The sequence below is a fragment of the Cavia porcellus genome, unplaced genomic scaffold (genome assembly GCF_034190915.1).
Source record: "Cavia porcellus strain 051 isolate PalLab524CR breed Dunkin Hartley unplaced genomic scaffold, mCavPor4.1 scaffold_15, whole genome shotgun sequence".
Classification (NCBI taxonomy): Eukaryota; Metazoa; Chordata; class Mammalia; order Rodentia; family Caviidae; genus Cavia; species Cavia porcellus.
Window position 1 is genome coordinate 67,157,874 of NW_026947498.1, and position 16,676 is coordinate 67,174,549.

General features: G+C 31.3%; 1 protein-coding gene across 7 annotated transcripts in view; it reads left to right on the top strand.

The window, feature by feature from the left end:
* Nucleotides 1–16,676, top strand: part of Stxbp5l (syntaxin binding protein 5L) — a 375,791-nt gene that overhangs the window by 297,765 nt on the left and 61,350 nt on the right. For 3 of the 7 annotated variants that reach the window (XM_063225050.1, XM_063225053.1, XM_063225051.1), the window contains one exon: nucleotides 7,780–7,830. The exons of the other annotated variants lie outside the window; for them this stretch is intronic. In XM_063225050.1, coding sequence (XP_063081120.1) covers nucleotides 7,780–7,830 — 51 coding nt within the window. The remainder of the gene's footprint in view (nucleotides 1–7,779; nucleotides 7,831–16,676) is intronic. 7 annotated transcript variants of the gene reach the window in all.

Consider the following 16,676-nt stretch of genomic DNA (forward strand, 5'->3'; position numbering starts at 1 on the left):
TCTGTATTTGATCTTTATTATTGTGTTATTTTGTATTTTTTCTAATTGTTCATAGTTGGAATATGAAAATGCTATTAATTTTTACATATTGAGCTTACATCTAGCAAATTCCATAAATGTATTTGTTAATTCTACTCTAGCTTATAAGTTTCTTTGAATTATCTATGTGTTCAGTTATGCCCCAAATAAAATGAAAGTTCTATTTCTCTTAAAGGAAGATATTAGATAAAAACTCCATGCTCACAGTCTTGAATAGATATGGTGTCAGCAACATATTTTCCTTGTTCACAATCTCAAAGATAATCCCTTAAATAGTTAGTAATTAATTATGGTAATTATTGAAGTGTTTTTTGGTAGCTATCTTCCTTTTGACCTTGGCTGATGATGTTTCTCCTTTCATTAAGGTTAAGGCAGATCTGGAAATGCTACTGCTATGACGTGTGTTTTTTTCAGGGCAAACTCAGAAGACTTTGCATGCAATTAAGTAAAATGATTCAAAGTAGGAGAGGCTTGATGACTTTCATTTTGTTACTTGGAGCAAAATGATGTAATATGATCAGATTCATTTATCACTTTAATATTAATGGTATCAGTGGTTGTGTTTCTAAATTTTTAAATGTATAATTAGGAGGTAAGACCTAATACTCTCTTGCCTTCTCTCACTTCCTTTTCAATTTTTTCGCTTATGCAGTGGTTCTCAAACTAAAGCCTGTGTCATAATTATGTGAACAGTGTTAAAACCAAGAGTACAAAGGGCCAGAGATTCTAATTTCCTAGATCTGGAATAGGAGCTGAGATTCTGGATTTCTTGTAAAATCTCAGATAATGTTAATTTTTCATATTTCTGGACCTCTTGAGGACCATTTCTCTATGAAACATCTTTTTGGAGACTTACACTTCCACTCCTTTAAATCTACTAAAAAGAAATCAGGTAAAAATATTGGTATAATCTCTTTGAATAAGTGACATCAGGAATTAGACAAGCCAGAGACTAAAAATAACTTTAAACCTCTGATTTTCTATATGGATCTCAAACTTTTTCAGATAATACAAAATGAAGAAGATTCAGACTATTAAATATTTCCTTAAATATAATGAAAGAGCGCAGAATAGAAATTGGGAACTGAAGAACTCGGTGAGACGACAAGAATGCTAATATACTAAACTTTGAGGATAATATAATTTCATGTTATGCATTCATTTTTCAGACTGTTCAAATAATTTTCATTTAAACATTATGCTATTTACTGAGAATAAGTAAAAAATAAATATATTTTATCACAAATGAAACTTATAGTATACCTGAATAAATAAACATAACACTAATAATTATAAACATTGTTAATAGTTTTTTGAGCTATCACAGTGCTTTCTTATTCATTAGGTAAGATTGTGCAATTTATTTCTTCTACAGACTCAGCTTCTAAGAGATTGAGTAGATATTAATGTTTAACTAGCACAGAATTTAAATTTCCTGAATAAAACTGTCATTTTTTGAATCTTTATTCAAACACATCAAACCTTCAACTGCATATTCTAAGGAACTGTGCCTTTCTAATCCTTTGTACCAATGACCATATTTATGTGGACTAACATCAGTCCTGACTCTGCTTTACCTTCATAGCCATTTACCCTCATAATACTCTTTGACTATAACCTACAACATAAGTTACCAAATTCAAGTGAAGACTAAGTGACATAAATATTTATCTTTATTAAAAGTATCTTTATTTAGATGTCATAGAGGTTAATGTTACAAAAAAATATTAACAAGTGCCCAAATCTCTCATACTTAGACTTAGTCTAGAGTTGGATCTAAAATCAGGTTTGAATGCTTCTTAAGTCCCATGTGCCCAAAATCCCACTAGTAGACCCCTCCGACTTTGTTTTTCCTGCCAAACAGTCCTCTGCTATAGCAGTTCTTAATTTATTTCATTTAGAGACACAAAATACATTCTTTTCTATTTCATTATTCTGATATTTTACGTTTAAGGTAAAATTCTTGGTTCAGTTGGACTATGAAATTACATGCCAATAGTTGTGTATTCCCTCCCTTTAGGACTTGGTATCAGAACTTCTAAGGCAGCACCAGGCTGTTATAGAAATGAAATACCGGGTGTGAGACAAAAGAATCAAGTGCATCATTTGCCAGGTGAAGGTGAAAATACTTTTTATGAATAAACAGAATAGTCATATTTCTACAATTTTCTAGGCTCCAAGATTTGTCTCAAATTTTGTTCTCATTTTATGTGCTGAAAAATGTATGTGTCTCGTGGTAAATTAAGACAAATTTCCCTAGAGCAGTTGTTAAAACCAGAGACATTGTTTTTATGACGTATAAGCATATACATTTCTTAAGGCTTTTGTGAATGATTTATAAATGTTCCGCAGAATTTTAATAATTTATTTAAACTTGCATGATTTCATCAAGCTTAAAGAAAAGGAGGATGAACATTGAATTCAGAGAAAATCTCAGTAACCAGAAGTAATGAGATTTTATAAAATTCTCTGTAATTCCTCATAATTAATGAAGGGTTTTCTGTTATCAGCAACAAACGTGTTGATCATGGATATTCTACCATAAAGTTGCCCCTTTGGAAGGGTCTATAATTAATCAGTAATCAATTTCATGGAATCACTGATATTTTATTATGCTTATGAGAACCCAAAAGGCTCAAACACTGCCACTTTAATAATTCAGCATTCATTGAAAAATGACTGTGACCAAATTTTGCAACTCCAAGGAATTATTGTTATAGGCCTCAACTAAAGTCAGTAGCCAATAAAAATATAACAACTATTGAAATTCTCCAGGCAGTGGGATGTTTTTCCCATATAATACATTTCCCCAGGCATATAACTTTTTCTGTTAAGAAAACTAAAGTTCAGAATATTTAAGTGAGTAGAGGTAGAAATCAAAGTTAGTTATATTTGGTTGTAAAGCTTATGATTTTTCACTGGTGTTATCATTAAAGGACAAATCATAATCACGATGAAAATTTTATGACATTTTATCCATGAGAAAATAAAGTAGCTAAGTTATAAAGAGATGGTGGTCTAGCAAAGAAATTCAAGAGAAATAAGAAATATACTTCACATAAAACATCAAAAGAAAATAGTTTACCACTTGTTTCTAAAAACAATCTAGTTTTTATGGTTCATGTACCCAACAGCATTACAATCACATTTTGAATTTTTAATCTTTGCTAAAATTATAATCTATAAATGTATAATACTGTATAGCAACTTTTCAAATATATAATTCCTAAAACAATACTAAAGGGTGGTACTGTTCTCATATTATGTGGATTGAAAAATATGGCTAAAAAAAATTCTATGACTTGCCCAAGGTTACCCTGCTAATAATAATTTTGTCTATATCTCAGTCATCAGGCTTCAAGATCCTCAAACTTTTTTGGCCTAGATTCTTGGCACCAATTATTTTTTAAAGTAGGTTTTAAAAAGTTATCTCTAGAAGTTTATAATTCAAGATGGGAAAATGTAAACATAAATAATGTGTGATAATTACTGAATAGGCATACAACATTATTAGTCATTAATTCACTAACATTGCTAAGTAAAAATACAATGTATGTTTTAAGGTAGAGGAGGAGTCATGATATTAAACATTTTTATCCTAGCGTAAATTCTGATGCCAATACCTTGTTGCCTGGCTGTCTACTCACCATTTTTGGAGGAAAAATTAAATAAGGGGTGGCAACAAAATTAGAAGTGTGTAAGCTTTTCATAGTTCTAACGTGGCATACTGGCCCTAAGATGTTTGTATTTGTTTAACTTTGTATACAGACATATCAAGTGTTTTATCCTTAGTTTCTGTTCAGGTAAGTAAAATTCATTACTGTACTCCAACCAATTAATTCATCAACAAATAGATAAATCACATATTTTTCAAAACTTTTAATCAAAACATTTTAATTTAATATCAGACTCACGTATTGTAGAGAAGACAGGTAGACCTAGACAATGACATCTCTCCTGTCAGGAAGATTGCGGTGCTTGGGTTACAAAACACAGCTTCAAAGTCAGAAGTCTTTGACCTTACTCCAGTCACTTTCTATCACTGTAACTTTAGCAAATTTTTTAACCTTAAGCATTTGCTAGTGTTCAGAAATCCTCAGTTGTAAAAAATTAACATCCATCACCTCACAGAGAATGAGCATGGTGTCCTTTGAGCATTCCAGACTTCCAAATATTAGTTGTAGCTGAGCCACAACAAAGTGAAAACCCTAGTATACAAAGTAAAAGTAAGAATGCTACGTAGTTCTATGAATTCTTCTAATGGGGCACTTCTCTTTATAATTGCCACCTTCTAATCATAAGAAAAAGGGAAGATCAAAGGTTATGAGGGAAAATTTTTCATTAAGATAGGAACCCAAAGACCTATTAACATGAAAAAATCTAATCATAATCACTTTGTGAAAAACCAGCAATGTGCTACCTGTATCAATTATTTACCTGTATCTGTGTCTATATCGATATCTATACATAGTTGAACAACTAAGAACAATAAAACTTGTTTTATATGAAATACCAGAAGTGAACCTTAAGAAATGTTTCTCATACAATGGCCCTGTAGGTTGGTTAATATTAATGAAACCTTGAAACATTGTTTTTCACAATGCGTTCTAAAAACTTCCTGATGTCAGTGTCAGTCCCTTCTTAAAAATGCGAACTCCTGCTAAACTGAGATAGCTAGCTAGAGGTGACAGTAAGTCTCTCCAAGTGCTTTGAGAGCATAAATCCATTATTATTCATTGCTCCAAAGGTTAGAAATGAGACAGATTGGTAAATAATAAAGAAAAGTAGTTTGAGCTGGAGTATAAGGAAATCTTGTAAAAATTACAGCAACACAAAATTGGAATTTTCTTACACTCTTGAAGGTTTCTATCATGGAATTAATCAAACAATGTCAAGAATGTTATAGGAGAAATACTTGTATTGCATAGGATATTGGAGTAGGTGACCTCTAAGATGCCTTTGAGCCAGATATGCTGCTTCTCTGTGCAAACTGCTAAGCCAAGGAGTAGAGGAAAGCTCTGTTTCCATTTTCTTTCATTTGGCTAATATTGTAAAATGAGAGTAATGAGTATGCGTCAGTTTAAATAGCTGTAGAAAGTAAAGAAATTTAGCAAGCTACATTCCCTTTGGCACACTGCAAACATTTCCTTCTATTCAAGCTCAATGAACTTTCCTTTACCATTGGCATGAGCTCTCATTTATTAGATCCAAAAAGACTTGAAGAGCTTGTGCAGTGGCTCATGCCTGTAATCCCCTACTCAGGAGACTGAGGCAAGAGGATCACCACAAGTTCAAGGCCAGCCAGGGCTACATAGTGGGCTCAAAGCCAGCCTAAACTACATAGCAAGAGCCTGTTTCAAAAAACAAAAACAAACAAAAGCTCTGAAAAGACCATGCCACTTGCAGGCACTAAGTATTAAGAAATCCTAAATACATTTCTTATATTAGCTTTTTCTTACTCTCTAACACTTGAACATGTTTTCTTAATTTTCTCAGCCTTCTTTAAAGAATACTTTATCGCAAATTTCTGACTTCCCAGCTCAACATTCATTCAGCAAACATTTATAGCATACCTACTGTAGCAATACTTGAGGTTTTGGGAATGCACTCTCTGTCTTTGGAAAATTTTAAATGTGATAATTTTAATGAATATTATAACAAAAATGTCTAGTATACTAAAATGTATTAAGCAGTATGCACAAGTGCAAAAGAAGTTAAAACTATTAAATCAGCCTTTAAGTTCAGGGATGCCTTCAGAAAAGAAGTAATCTTTGAGCTATTCTAAAGGACGAGCAGAGCTTTATAGAAGGATAGCAGAGACAAAGAAATAATTCTTGCATAAATAAGAAGCCTATCGTTAATGTTATTAATAAGTACTCTAATCGATCCTACCATCTAGTCCCTCTCCCAGTTACACAACTGAAGATGAGATCTGAGATTGACTCTAATTTTTAGGTAGGAAAGTAGTCTCCAGAAAGCTAAAAACAGGTGGTAAATTAGAGAATGGGCTGGAATTTCAAGCACATGAGCAAATTTGAGAATCAGAATAAAATGTGGAATATGAGTTTTTCCATCAAAAAGAATAGTTGGAAGGCAGAAAACACCTGTCAGTGTAGTCATATTCTGCTGTGTGAATCTGGGATTAGAAAGGCACTGATTTGCCTTCTCTTTGAAAGCACTGAATTATTTCCATTTCGGAGATAACTAGCATTATGTAGATATAAAGACCATCTTAAAAATAAGATAAAAATCATTAAAAAGATACATTAGGAGAAAATTTATTATTATGCAGTAAATTTGTTCCCATAATTAAACATTATTTTAAGTAATGAACACTACCTCTTTGACTTATCTAAATAATAAATCACCTTTATTAATACTTTATTAAACAACCTCTCTTGAAGTACAATTATTGTATATATTTTACTTTTCATATTTTAACTATAACCTTTTTTATTTGTGCTAATTATGAACTCATATTATTAAAATATGATTTGACTTTGTCCTAATCTTAATACTATTTATTAGAGTGATAATACTTGTGCGTGTTTTCATACATAGGTTAGCATGCCAAATTATAGTTAGCAGTGTGTACCCTTTATGTTTAGGCCAAATCCAGCTTGCTAGCTGGGGCTGATTTGTGGATTAAGAATGAGCATTAAATTTTTAAACGATTCAAGAGAAATCAAAGGAGAAATAGTATTTCATGACACATGACAAGTATATTTAGGTTTATATTCAAGATTTATGAAATCTATTATAAAATATATTATATATCATACTCAATCTGAAACATCAGATCTAAGATCAGTATGCTATTTGATAGATAAGAAAATTACCTTGTAGCTTGATAAAGGGATTTTTTTCCAAAGTTGTATGCATAGATAGTAACAATTCAGATGTTTATGAGATATGTTTTTCTCATTTTAAATTGAGTGTTATTTCTCCTGTGTCACTCTCCTATATAAAAATTTTCATATAACATTCATAGTTATAAATAAAACACTTAAATTAATTGGTTCAAATTGAGTCAATAAAGTATTGACAGGAAGCATTTCTAATGTTTTTCCCTAATGCTATTCTTTCTGTGATAACATGCATTCTATTTAGATAGCTTTAAAGGTACCCACTACATTATTTTAATATTGAGGGAAGTCTTTTGATACTTTGTAAGAGTATACTTATTTATATAACTATTTTCTAGATAATTTGATTTACAAGTTTATTTTCAAATATCTTATATTTTCAAGATGTTTCATCTGCTTAATTCAGCATCACTGTATTCCAAAATTAATGTTATTGATTCATCTACTAGTTTCCCTGATTACATCATACAATAAAATGTTGTTTTAATTTCAAAAAAGGTTCAGCATTGGCCAGCTTTTAACCTTTTATTATTATTATTTGTATGTGATCTTAGACATACCTCTCTACCTCTTAGATATGTTTGAGATTAATTTTTTTCCAAATTAGGTCAGACATTTTCATACCACATATGTGAAAAAATTATGTAAATATCCATTTTATTTACTGTCTTGTTCTTATTTCTCTTTTCTTATTTAAACATTTACTACTGAATTTACTACTAACATTAGAATAATAGTCTGCCTCCATCCATCCTCACTAAATGTAAACGTTCATCATGATTTTAATAATTATATCATAAAACATGCTATTCCCCCCCATTCCTCTTTAATTATATAATTAACAACTACGTTTTTCCTTTTTCTGTTGTTTCAGTTAAAGGATCAAGAAAGTTAAGTCTGCCAACAGATCTTAAGGCTGATCTTGGTACGGTAGGCAAAAGCCAACAATTTTCAGTTTTCTTACATTCATTTGGCTGAACATTTTTACCAATCAATCCGTGAATAACACAAGTTTCCTAGATGGCAGTATTTAACAGCTTTCTAAACTGTCCCTCTTAAAAATCACCATACAGTTCTGTTGGCAGCATTCAATAATTTGTTGATAATCATTTTACAGAATTTTGTTTTATAAAAAGGAATGTAATATTTGTTTTCTTATCATTGAAATGTTTTAAAACATTCACTTGTCACACATTTAAACCTTTTGTGACTTTAATCACATTAATGAACCTAGTTTTCTGGATTTATTTTTGTGATTGTATTTTGCCATTTTCATGTTCATTCTATGCACGGATGGTTTATGAAAATTTGAATATATATGAAAGATAAAACAATCATATCCTTAGCACTTTAATAAAGGAATTTTTGTACTTAAAAGTATTCACAACAGGATTATAATTTCTGCATCTAAGAATATTGGCAATGTTTCACCTTTTACTACACAGTTTTATTGTTAATACACAAAAATATAACAGGTGTACATCTTAGTGGGATAACCTGTAACATTTGATGCCAGTATACATTGTATTAAAGTTTAAATCAGTTAAACATACAGTATGTATCTTCTCATTTATCATTTCTTTGTAATGAAAGCTTTCCATATCATTTCTTTTATTTCTTTGAAATATATAGTACATCATCATTATCTACAGTGTGCAAAAATATCTCAGAGTTTCTTCTATGAAACAGTAAGACAGTACCCATTGATCAATATTTCCTCATTCCTACCCACTCCAGTATTTCGTTTTGAAAATATATTTCCTACAAATATGCAGAAAAAGTCATAAAACTTTTTAAAGAAAATAAAATATATATGTGAACTCTTCATGTATAAAACCTTGGCATAAAATATACCCTAGGTTGCTTGCATCATGCTTTAGGAGTATTTTGTAGTAATCTGTTGTCCATTATTGAAAAATGAAGAAATTCAGGAAGGTATTACACTGGGCCAAATGAGAGCCTGCATTAGAATAGCAGTGAAAATAAAAGGAAAGCAGGATGTATACGATAGATAGATTTACAATACATAGACTTAGCAGCTGATAGTTTTGAACCTCAGTGTAGGCAAGTAGGCCTAAAAAAGTATTAGCAGTAAGAGAAATCAAGGATGGCAATAGAGCATAGAAAATAGCTCTTATGGAGAATACCTGGTTTGAGAAAGAAAAGAAAATGAGTTTTGAGTTGCTGGAGGATCAGTCATAGTAAACATATAGTGAACAGTTAGAAATGTCAAGCCTAAAGTAACGTATCTATTAAAGGTATTAGTGAGTATATATAGCTTCTCGCTTGAAGTTGAAAGAAAAATGACATGTTGGCTATCCCTAGATGCTAACCTACCTTCTTCATGGCAGCAATCGTAATTTGGAGTAACAGTAAAACATTGAAGAAGACATTAGATACATAGTAGTACACTGTATACATTTAGAGGCCTTTATCATTGGCATTTTATGAAGAAATTGCCCAAATGATTAATAAGAAATTCCTTTTTAACTAACATTGTTACATGTAGTGAAAAACTTATATTTACATTTTAACAAAAATACAAATATTTCCCACTTCTAGAACATAATACTTTGAATTTAAAAGACCTAAAATTTAACTGAAAGAATTTATGCCTCAAATGTACATAATCTAGGGGTTGGTAATGTTGCATTACTAACATTGAGATATATACATAATCAAATAGTGTAAAAGAAGTTAAGGCTCCCATAAGCTCTCAAAGAAGATCAACAGAATGGTCTTCAATCAACAAAAAGATGCAGGGAAAGGCTATTCTCAAATGTCAAGTAGTGATTATTTAGTTCACTTCATTGTAGAACTAAAGTTTAACATTGGTGACAAATATGATTATAAATGTATAGAATGTGTGCTTACAAATCTTGACAATATAAGAATAATAGTATTTGAAAAGAAGATGTAGGAATAAAGAGATTAAGGTAGCCAACAAAAGAGTTGCTATTTCTATAATGAAATTCAGTGGTTAGTTGGTGGTAAGGTGAGAGCAAAAAGAAGTACAAGAGGGAATATATTAACTTTACTTTTCAGAACCCTGATGATCCTGGAAACTAATTGTGAAACTTCAGTTTTGTAAAGTGGTCCCCTGGATAAAACAAAATTGCTGTGAATAGTAGAGTATGGATCATTCTTTTCATTTCTCTTTTGTGAAAATTAATGGTGATATCAAGCTAATTAAAAAGAATTCATTCCATGGCCTTTAGTTTAGATCGGTATCCCAACAGTGCTGACAGTATAAATTCTGACTTCAAATGTAGGGTATTTGTGCATACACGAAAGATGCAAAACTAACTAGCATACCAGAGGAAAGCAAGATACCATTGTGTTATCTGAGATCAGTTTAGTGATACTGGAGACCGGTCCCGGTTTCAGCTTCTTCACCCGAGGGAGTTCTCTTTTCTGGGTCAGCTTTAAACACATCATATCCATTGCTGATTCCTCAAATAGTATACAAGTTTCAACTTTAAAAGTAGTCATTGTCATTGTCAGTTGTTTCATACAATAGTGTTACTATATCTGTTGGCCATGACTGTTGCCCAGTGCTCTTTAACTACTATAGTGGTGGTCTCCCAACGAAGACATTCCAAAACAGAGAATTAAGCACAGCATCTTAGCCATAGGATATATTCACAACATAGACAAAGGGGCCACAAACAGGGCCGGCAAATATATCCTGGGGAAGCCACTCATGTATAACATCACTGAAGTTCCTATTTAGGAGGCGGCCAAGCAAGATTACCAAAAATTTTTATTATGAGAATCAATGGAGCCATGACAATTTGAGATTTTAAGGGTCTTAAATCCAGGGCCTTCAAATAGTATAGAGCTGACTGAGCTTCTGTGATCTAGCATGACAAATTAAAACTGACTACAACTGTGTTAGTTAAATGAAGGTAACGAAAGCCTACCACAAGGAAACACTGAAAGTATATCCTGTATAAATATCACTTTTGTTTTTTGTTTGAATGCAGTTAGTGAAAACATTAGATTTTAAAAACAATACTCATTTTCTTTTTCTTTCCTTTTCTTTTTTTTGGTTGGTGTTAGGTAGGGTTTCACTATGTAGGTCAGGCTACTTTGAACTCACTGTGTACCCTAGACTAGCCTTGAAGTTGTGGCAATCCTCTTGCCTCAGCCTTCCTAGTGCTGAGATCACATGCATGTGCTACCATGCCTGACCCAGAAGTCTGTTTTTAAAAGTTTACTTGTTTATTTTTGCAGTTTTATTTCATTCTTTCACAAAGCTTCACTGTAAGCATTTATTATGAGAAATTGTTATACTCAATTATATAGGAATATTAAATTATTTCCAAGAAAAGTAAAAATATTAAGTGTATTTTTATAGGATAGAACTAACATGAAGTGTTTCTGTCATGCCAATAAGCATAAGCAGGATAATTCAGTTTTATAAGAAATATTTCTACATTTATTTCAAAATAACACTTATCAAGAAAAAATAATTGTGATACTAATATCAATTCAAGAACAGGCATGATGTGCACCTGTAATCTCAGCACTCAGGAGAGGAGGCAAAAGGATCACTATAAATTTGAGCCCAACCTCAAAATGAGTTCCATGGCCACATGAAATGCATAATGAAGCCCTGTCTTAAAAAGACAAAAAAATTCAAAGCTAGGTACATTGAGAAAGGTTGCTTATATTTATAATGATGAAATATACAACCCACAATGAAACTGTTCCCTAATTCAAAACTACCAGAATATATGAAAATGAATTAATAAATCACAGTAGTAATAATGAGAGATCTTTATATAATGTATTGACAAGAAACTAGAAAAATCAAGAGAAGACAAGAAACAGAATTAACATGATGGAAGAAACAGATTAAAACTACAGTGTGGTATCACCCTATACGTGTAAAAATGGCATTTATCCAAAAGACAAAAATTAAAAAGATGGTGAGGCTGTGATGTAAAAAGAAATATTATAAACTGTTGGTGTACAGATTAATAGTATGAATATGAAAAAATAGTGTGTGAAATATCCTCAAAAACTATTACTACTATATAAGCTGGAAATTCCACTTCTAGATATTGATTCAAAGAAATAGAAGTCAGGTGCTTCAAGTGATGCTTGTACCCTATATTCAGAACATTATTCATAAGATCCCCCACATGGAATCACAGAGATGTCTACTACAGATACATAGATAAAATTAAGTATGTGAAGTAACCTGTCTATTAACTTAATCTAACATTCTACAATGTCCAACAAATATCAAAACATATTGTGCACCATAAATGTGAGATATTTTTATTCATTAATTTCATTTAAAAATCAATAAAATGAAAGCGAAGATCAAATCCACTATAAAATTCTTGCCCCAAATTCTTTGAATGGGTAGATTTTTTTCTTGATAACTTTGCTTTTATTTGCATAACTCTTACATGCAATATTTTTTATTTAGAGAAAAACACAACAGAAAAAAGGGTAGAAATATTGTAGAATTTCAAAAAAAGAAAATAATAGTAAGAAATCACTAGTTGATAAATTACATATTGTCAACTATTTCTAAAACAAGCATAAAAATGGTCAGTCAAACAATAACAGTACAGACCATTCTGTTTGATAAACCAACAAAAATTTAGTTGTATGGTTATCTGTCTTACACACTTAAACATACATAGTTATATCCTTTAGAGTACTTCCCTTCCCTTTCATTATTACAATATCTATTATACATTTTGGATCTTATTACTCCTTCAGTTTTTATTTCTTTTTACACTATAGAGACAATGTGACAAAAATAGGTCTGAATTCATTTATAAGGATAGTCTCAAGTAGCCTCCATTTGCCTATAAAAACCTCTAGATCATCCTTTTTATAGCTGACTAATATTCTATTGTATAAAAATATCATATCTTTCTCATCCACTCTGCAGTTGATGGGCATTGTGGTTATTTCTAAAATTCAGCTATCACAAATTGTTCTGCTATAAACACAGTGCACATATATCACTGTGATGTAACGTTTTCGTTTTTTCTGGGAAAATATCTAGGAGGGCAATAGCTAGGTTGAATGGAACTTCCAATCCTAGTTTTTTGAGGAATCAGATTTCCAGTATCCCTTCCCACCAACACTGGAGCAGTGTTCCTTTTTCCCCACAGCCTCACCAACATTTGTTATCATTGATTTCTTGATGGCAGCCATTCTTTCCCAGAGTGAGGTGAAATCTCAATGCTGTTTTAATTTGCATTTCTCAAATGACCAATGATGGTGAAAATTTCTTCATGTATTTATTTGCCATTTATATATCTTCATCTGAGAAATGTGTGTTCATCTCCGATGCCCAATTTTGGAGAGGGTCTTTGAATTTAGGGGCCTTGATGGTTTTCAGTTCTTTATATGTTCAAGATATAAGTCTTTTGTCTGAGGGATTGCTAGCTAAAATTCTTTCTAAATAGGTAGAAATTTAAATGCAAGACTTTTGTTTGTGCTTTACAGTGGTACACAAAATCTGAAACATTTTCTGCTGCATAACATCTAAAACTGTTCACTAAAATATTTTAAACCCTTTAGACAAAAATAAAGCAAAGCATTATTCCTTGGATAACATGGAGTCCAAAAGGCAGTGGGATGATACAGATTTTTCTGAAATATAAAAAAGGAAAGAAATTAAAGACTTTTTATTAGTGATCACTTGAAGTGTATATAAGATAACCTCACCAAATAAGAAACAGAGACTAGCAGACTCGAATAAAAAGTGTGATTCAACTGTACATTGTCTACAAGAGAACTATAGATCCAAAAACACAAGTTCAAAGTGAAAGAATGGAAAAAGATAATGTGAATAGTAACCAAGAGAGTTTAGATGATAATACTGATAGAAAAGTAGAATTTTAAGTCTAAAATATATGTGAGGCAGGTACATACTAATAAAAGAGACAGTTCATTAAAACGATGTGACATGCCCAGAGATTTAGCTCAGTGGCATAAGCACCTGTTTGGCAAGCACAAGGTCATGAGTTTGAACCCTGGTACAAAAAAACAATGACAATTATAAAAACTAACTACCATCACCCCAAAATATATCAAACAAATACTAGCAGAGTTGTAGAATATAGACAGTTCTACAATTAGAGTTCAAGAATCTAACAGGTTGCTTTCAGTGACAGAACATCTAAACAAGAGATATAAAAAGAAACCAAACACTGGAATAAGACTATAAAAAATATAGCCTTAACAGACGCACACAGAAATCTTCACATAAGAGAATACCTGTTCTCTCAAGAGCAACAGAATAGTCTTAAGAACAAAATTTGTGCTAGAGAGAAAAACAATGTCAAATTTTACATTTTTAAAAACAGGTAAATTTGAGTAAAAATATTGAGTCCATACTCAAAAACTTTCCACCAAACAAAAATCCAGGATAAGGTGGCATCAGTGAATTTTATCAAACATTTAAAAACTTAACATCAATTCTTATCAAGCTCTTCAAATAGAAGATTACAGAAAATGTTCTGCTTATTCCGTGATAGCAATATTATCCTCATTACAGGGCCAAAGAATACCTTTTAAAAGTCATAGGGCATTCTATTTAACGTAGACATACATATTCTCAATAAAATACTAGAAAACTGAATAACAATATATTTTAAAGGAATCATATACCTTGACCAAATGGAATTTATCTCAGAAATACAAGGGTTCAATATAAAAATAAATCAACACTGTAAACACTACAATAGTAGAATTGGTGGAAAAACACATATTCATCTCAAAACAGAAAGACTGACAACATTGGCACTTTCGTGATATTAAATCTCAAGAAAACTAGAAATAGAAAACAATTTTCTCAGCCTGAAAAAGAACATTATGAAAACTCCAAATGCTACTCCATTTTGAGAAACAAAAACTTTCTTCCTTAAGATCTAGAACAAGACACGTTTACCTGTTTTACAGTTTCTATTCAGTGTTATGCTTTAAGTGCTGACCACAGCAAGTAGGCAAGAAAAAGAAGAACCATTCAAGATAGAAAAGAAGTAAAACTCTCTGTATTCGTCTTTTGTAATATACAAAAGAATGATTAGAAGTAATAAATTTAGCAAGATTCTAGGGCATAGAATCACAAAAAAATCAGTTACATTTCCAGAATAGAATAATGAAAATTTTGAAAAAGACAGTTTAAAATAATTCCATTTATAGTCCATCCAAAAGAATACAGAGTCTAACAAATTTAACCAAGGACATGTGAGATCTTTATACCCAAACCTAACCGAAGAAAGAAATTAAAGATGACCTAAGTAAATTAAAAGTCATTGTTTGTTCATGGATTGGAAGGCTTAATATTCTTAAAATGACAAAATATTTTCAGTAATCTCCAGATTCAACACAATCATTATCAAAACACCAGTGAAAGGAATAGGAGATAAATGAAGAATTAAGGAATGTTATGTAAATGTACCACCTTCCCATGATAAATATAATCAGTATGTACTGCAAACCTGTACTAATAAAAAAATGTTTTTAAAACACAATGAATTTGTTTCTGAAGTAGTAGATATTATCTTGAGATTCATACGGATTTGAAAGGTACCCTGAATAGGCAAACAGTACAAAAAATAAGTCACATTTCAGATCTTTAAAAACGTGCTACATAGAATAATCAAAATAATATGGTATTGGCATAAAAACAGACGTATAGACCAATGGAATAGAATTGAAAATCCAGCAAGAAACTATCCATTATGACTGACGTTCTGTAGTTTCTAAAATAATCAGAGGGAAAAAGTCTCTCCATCAAGCTGAACTGAAATAGCTAACTACATATAAGCAAAAGAATACAGATGGATCAGTATCTCATTCCACATACAAAAATGGATCAATGACTTAAATTTAAGAGTTAAAGTTATAAAACTGCTAGAAGCAAATACAATGGAAATTTTATGACCTTAAACTTGTCAGTGGATTCTTAGATATGGTAATAAAAGCAGAAATAAAAGAAAAATAAATTGATCTTTATCAAAATTATATAGTTCTAACTGTGGCACAAAATTATAAATGTACAAAATGCCACAACTTGTTAATTTTAAAATGGTTAATTTTTCATGACTTTTATCTCAAAAGAAAAATCAATTCAATTATGAATGTGTTAATGTTACTTCTTGGTTTTGAGAAAGATACTATGAGGATATTACAATTAGAGGAAACTAGAAGCGTATATGAAAACTTTAAGTATTATTCTGAAAGTCTAAAATCATTTCAAATTTTAAAAAATTCTTTTAGATAAAAAAATTACGTTGCCCAAGGTGACCCTGAACTTGTGGGTTTAATTGATCCTCCTGCTTTAGCCTCCTGAGTAGGTGGGACTACAGGTGTATACCACCAATCTTGGCCTAACATGTACTTTTCAAATGGGCAAAACACTTGCACTGAACTGACTGTTCACCAGAAAGACATGTGGATAATAAATAAGCACATGAAGAGACAGAAGTTTAACATCTTTAGCTTCTAGAAGAATGTAGATTAAAATAACAACGGACTACTAAATACTAGCAATACAAGGTAAGGATAGGACAGATCAAATGGAACTCTCATGAGTCTATTGGTGGGAACATCTAATGATTCAACTGCTCTAGAATGCAGATTACCACTTTTCAATAAGTATGTATACAATAACTCTAAAATCCCTATCCTGGATATTACTCTAGGCAATAAAAGATGGTATTTACTTAAAAAAAAAAAAAAACTGTGGGGGCTGGGGATTTAGCTCAGCGGCATAAGCGCCTTCCTTGC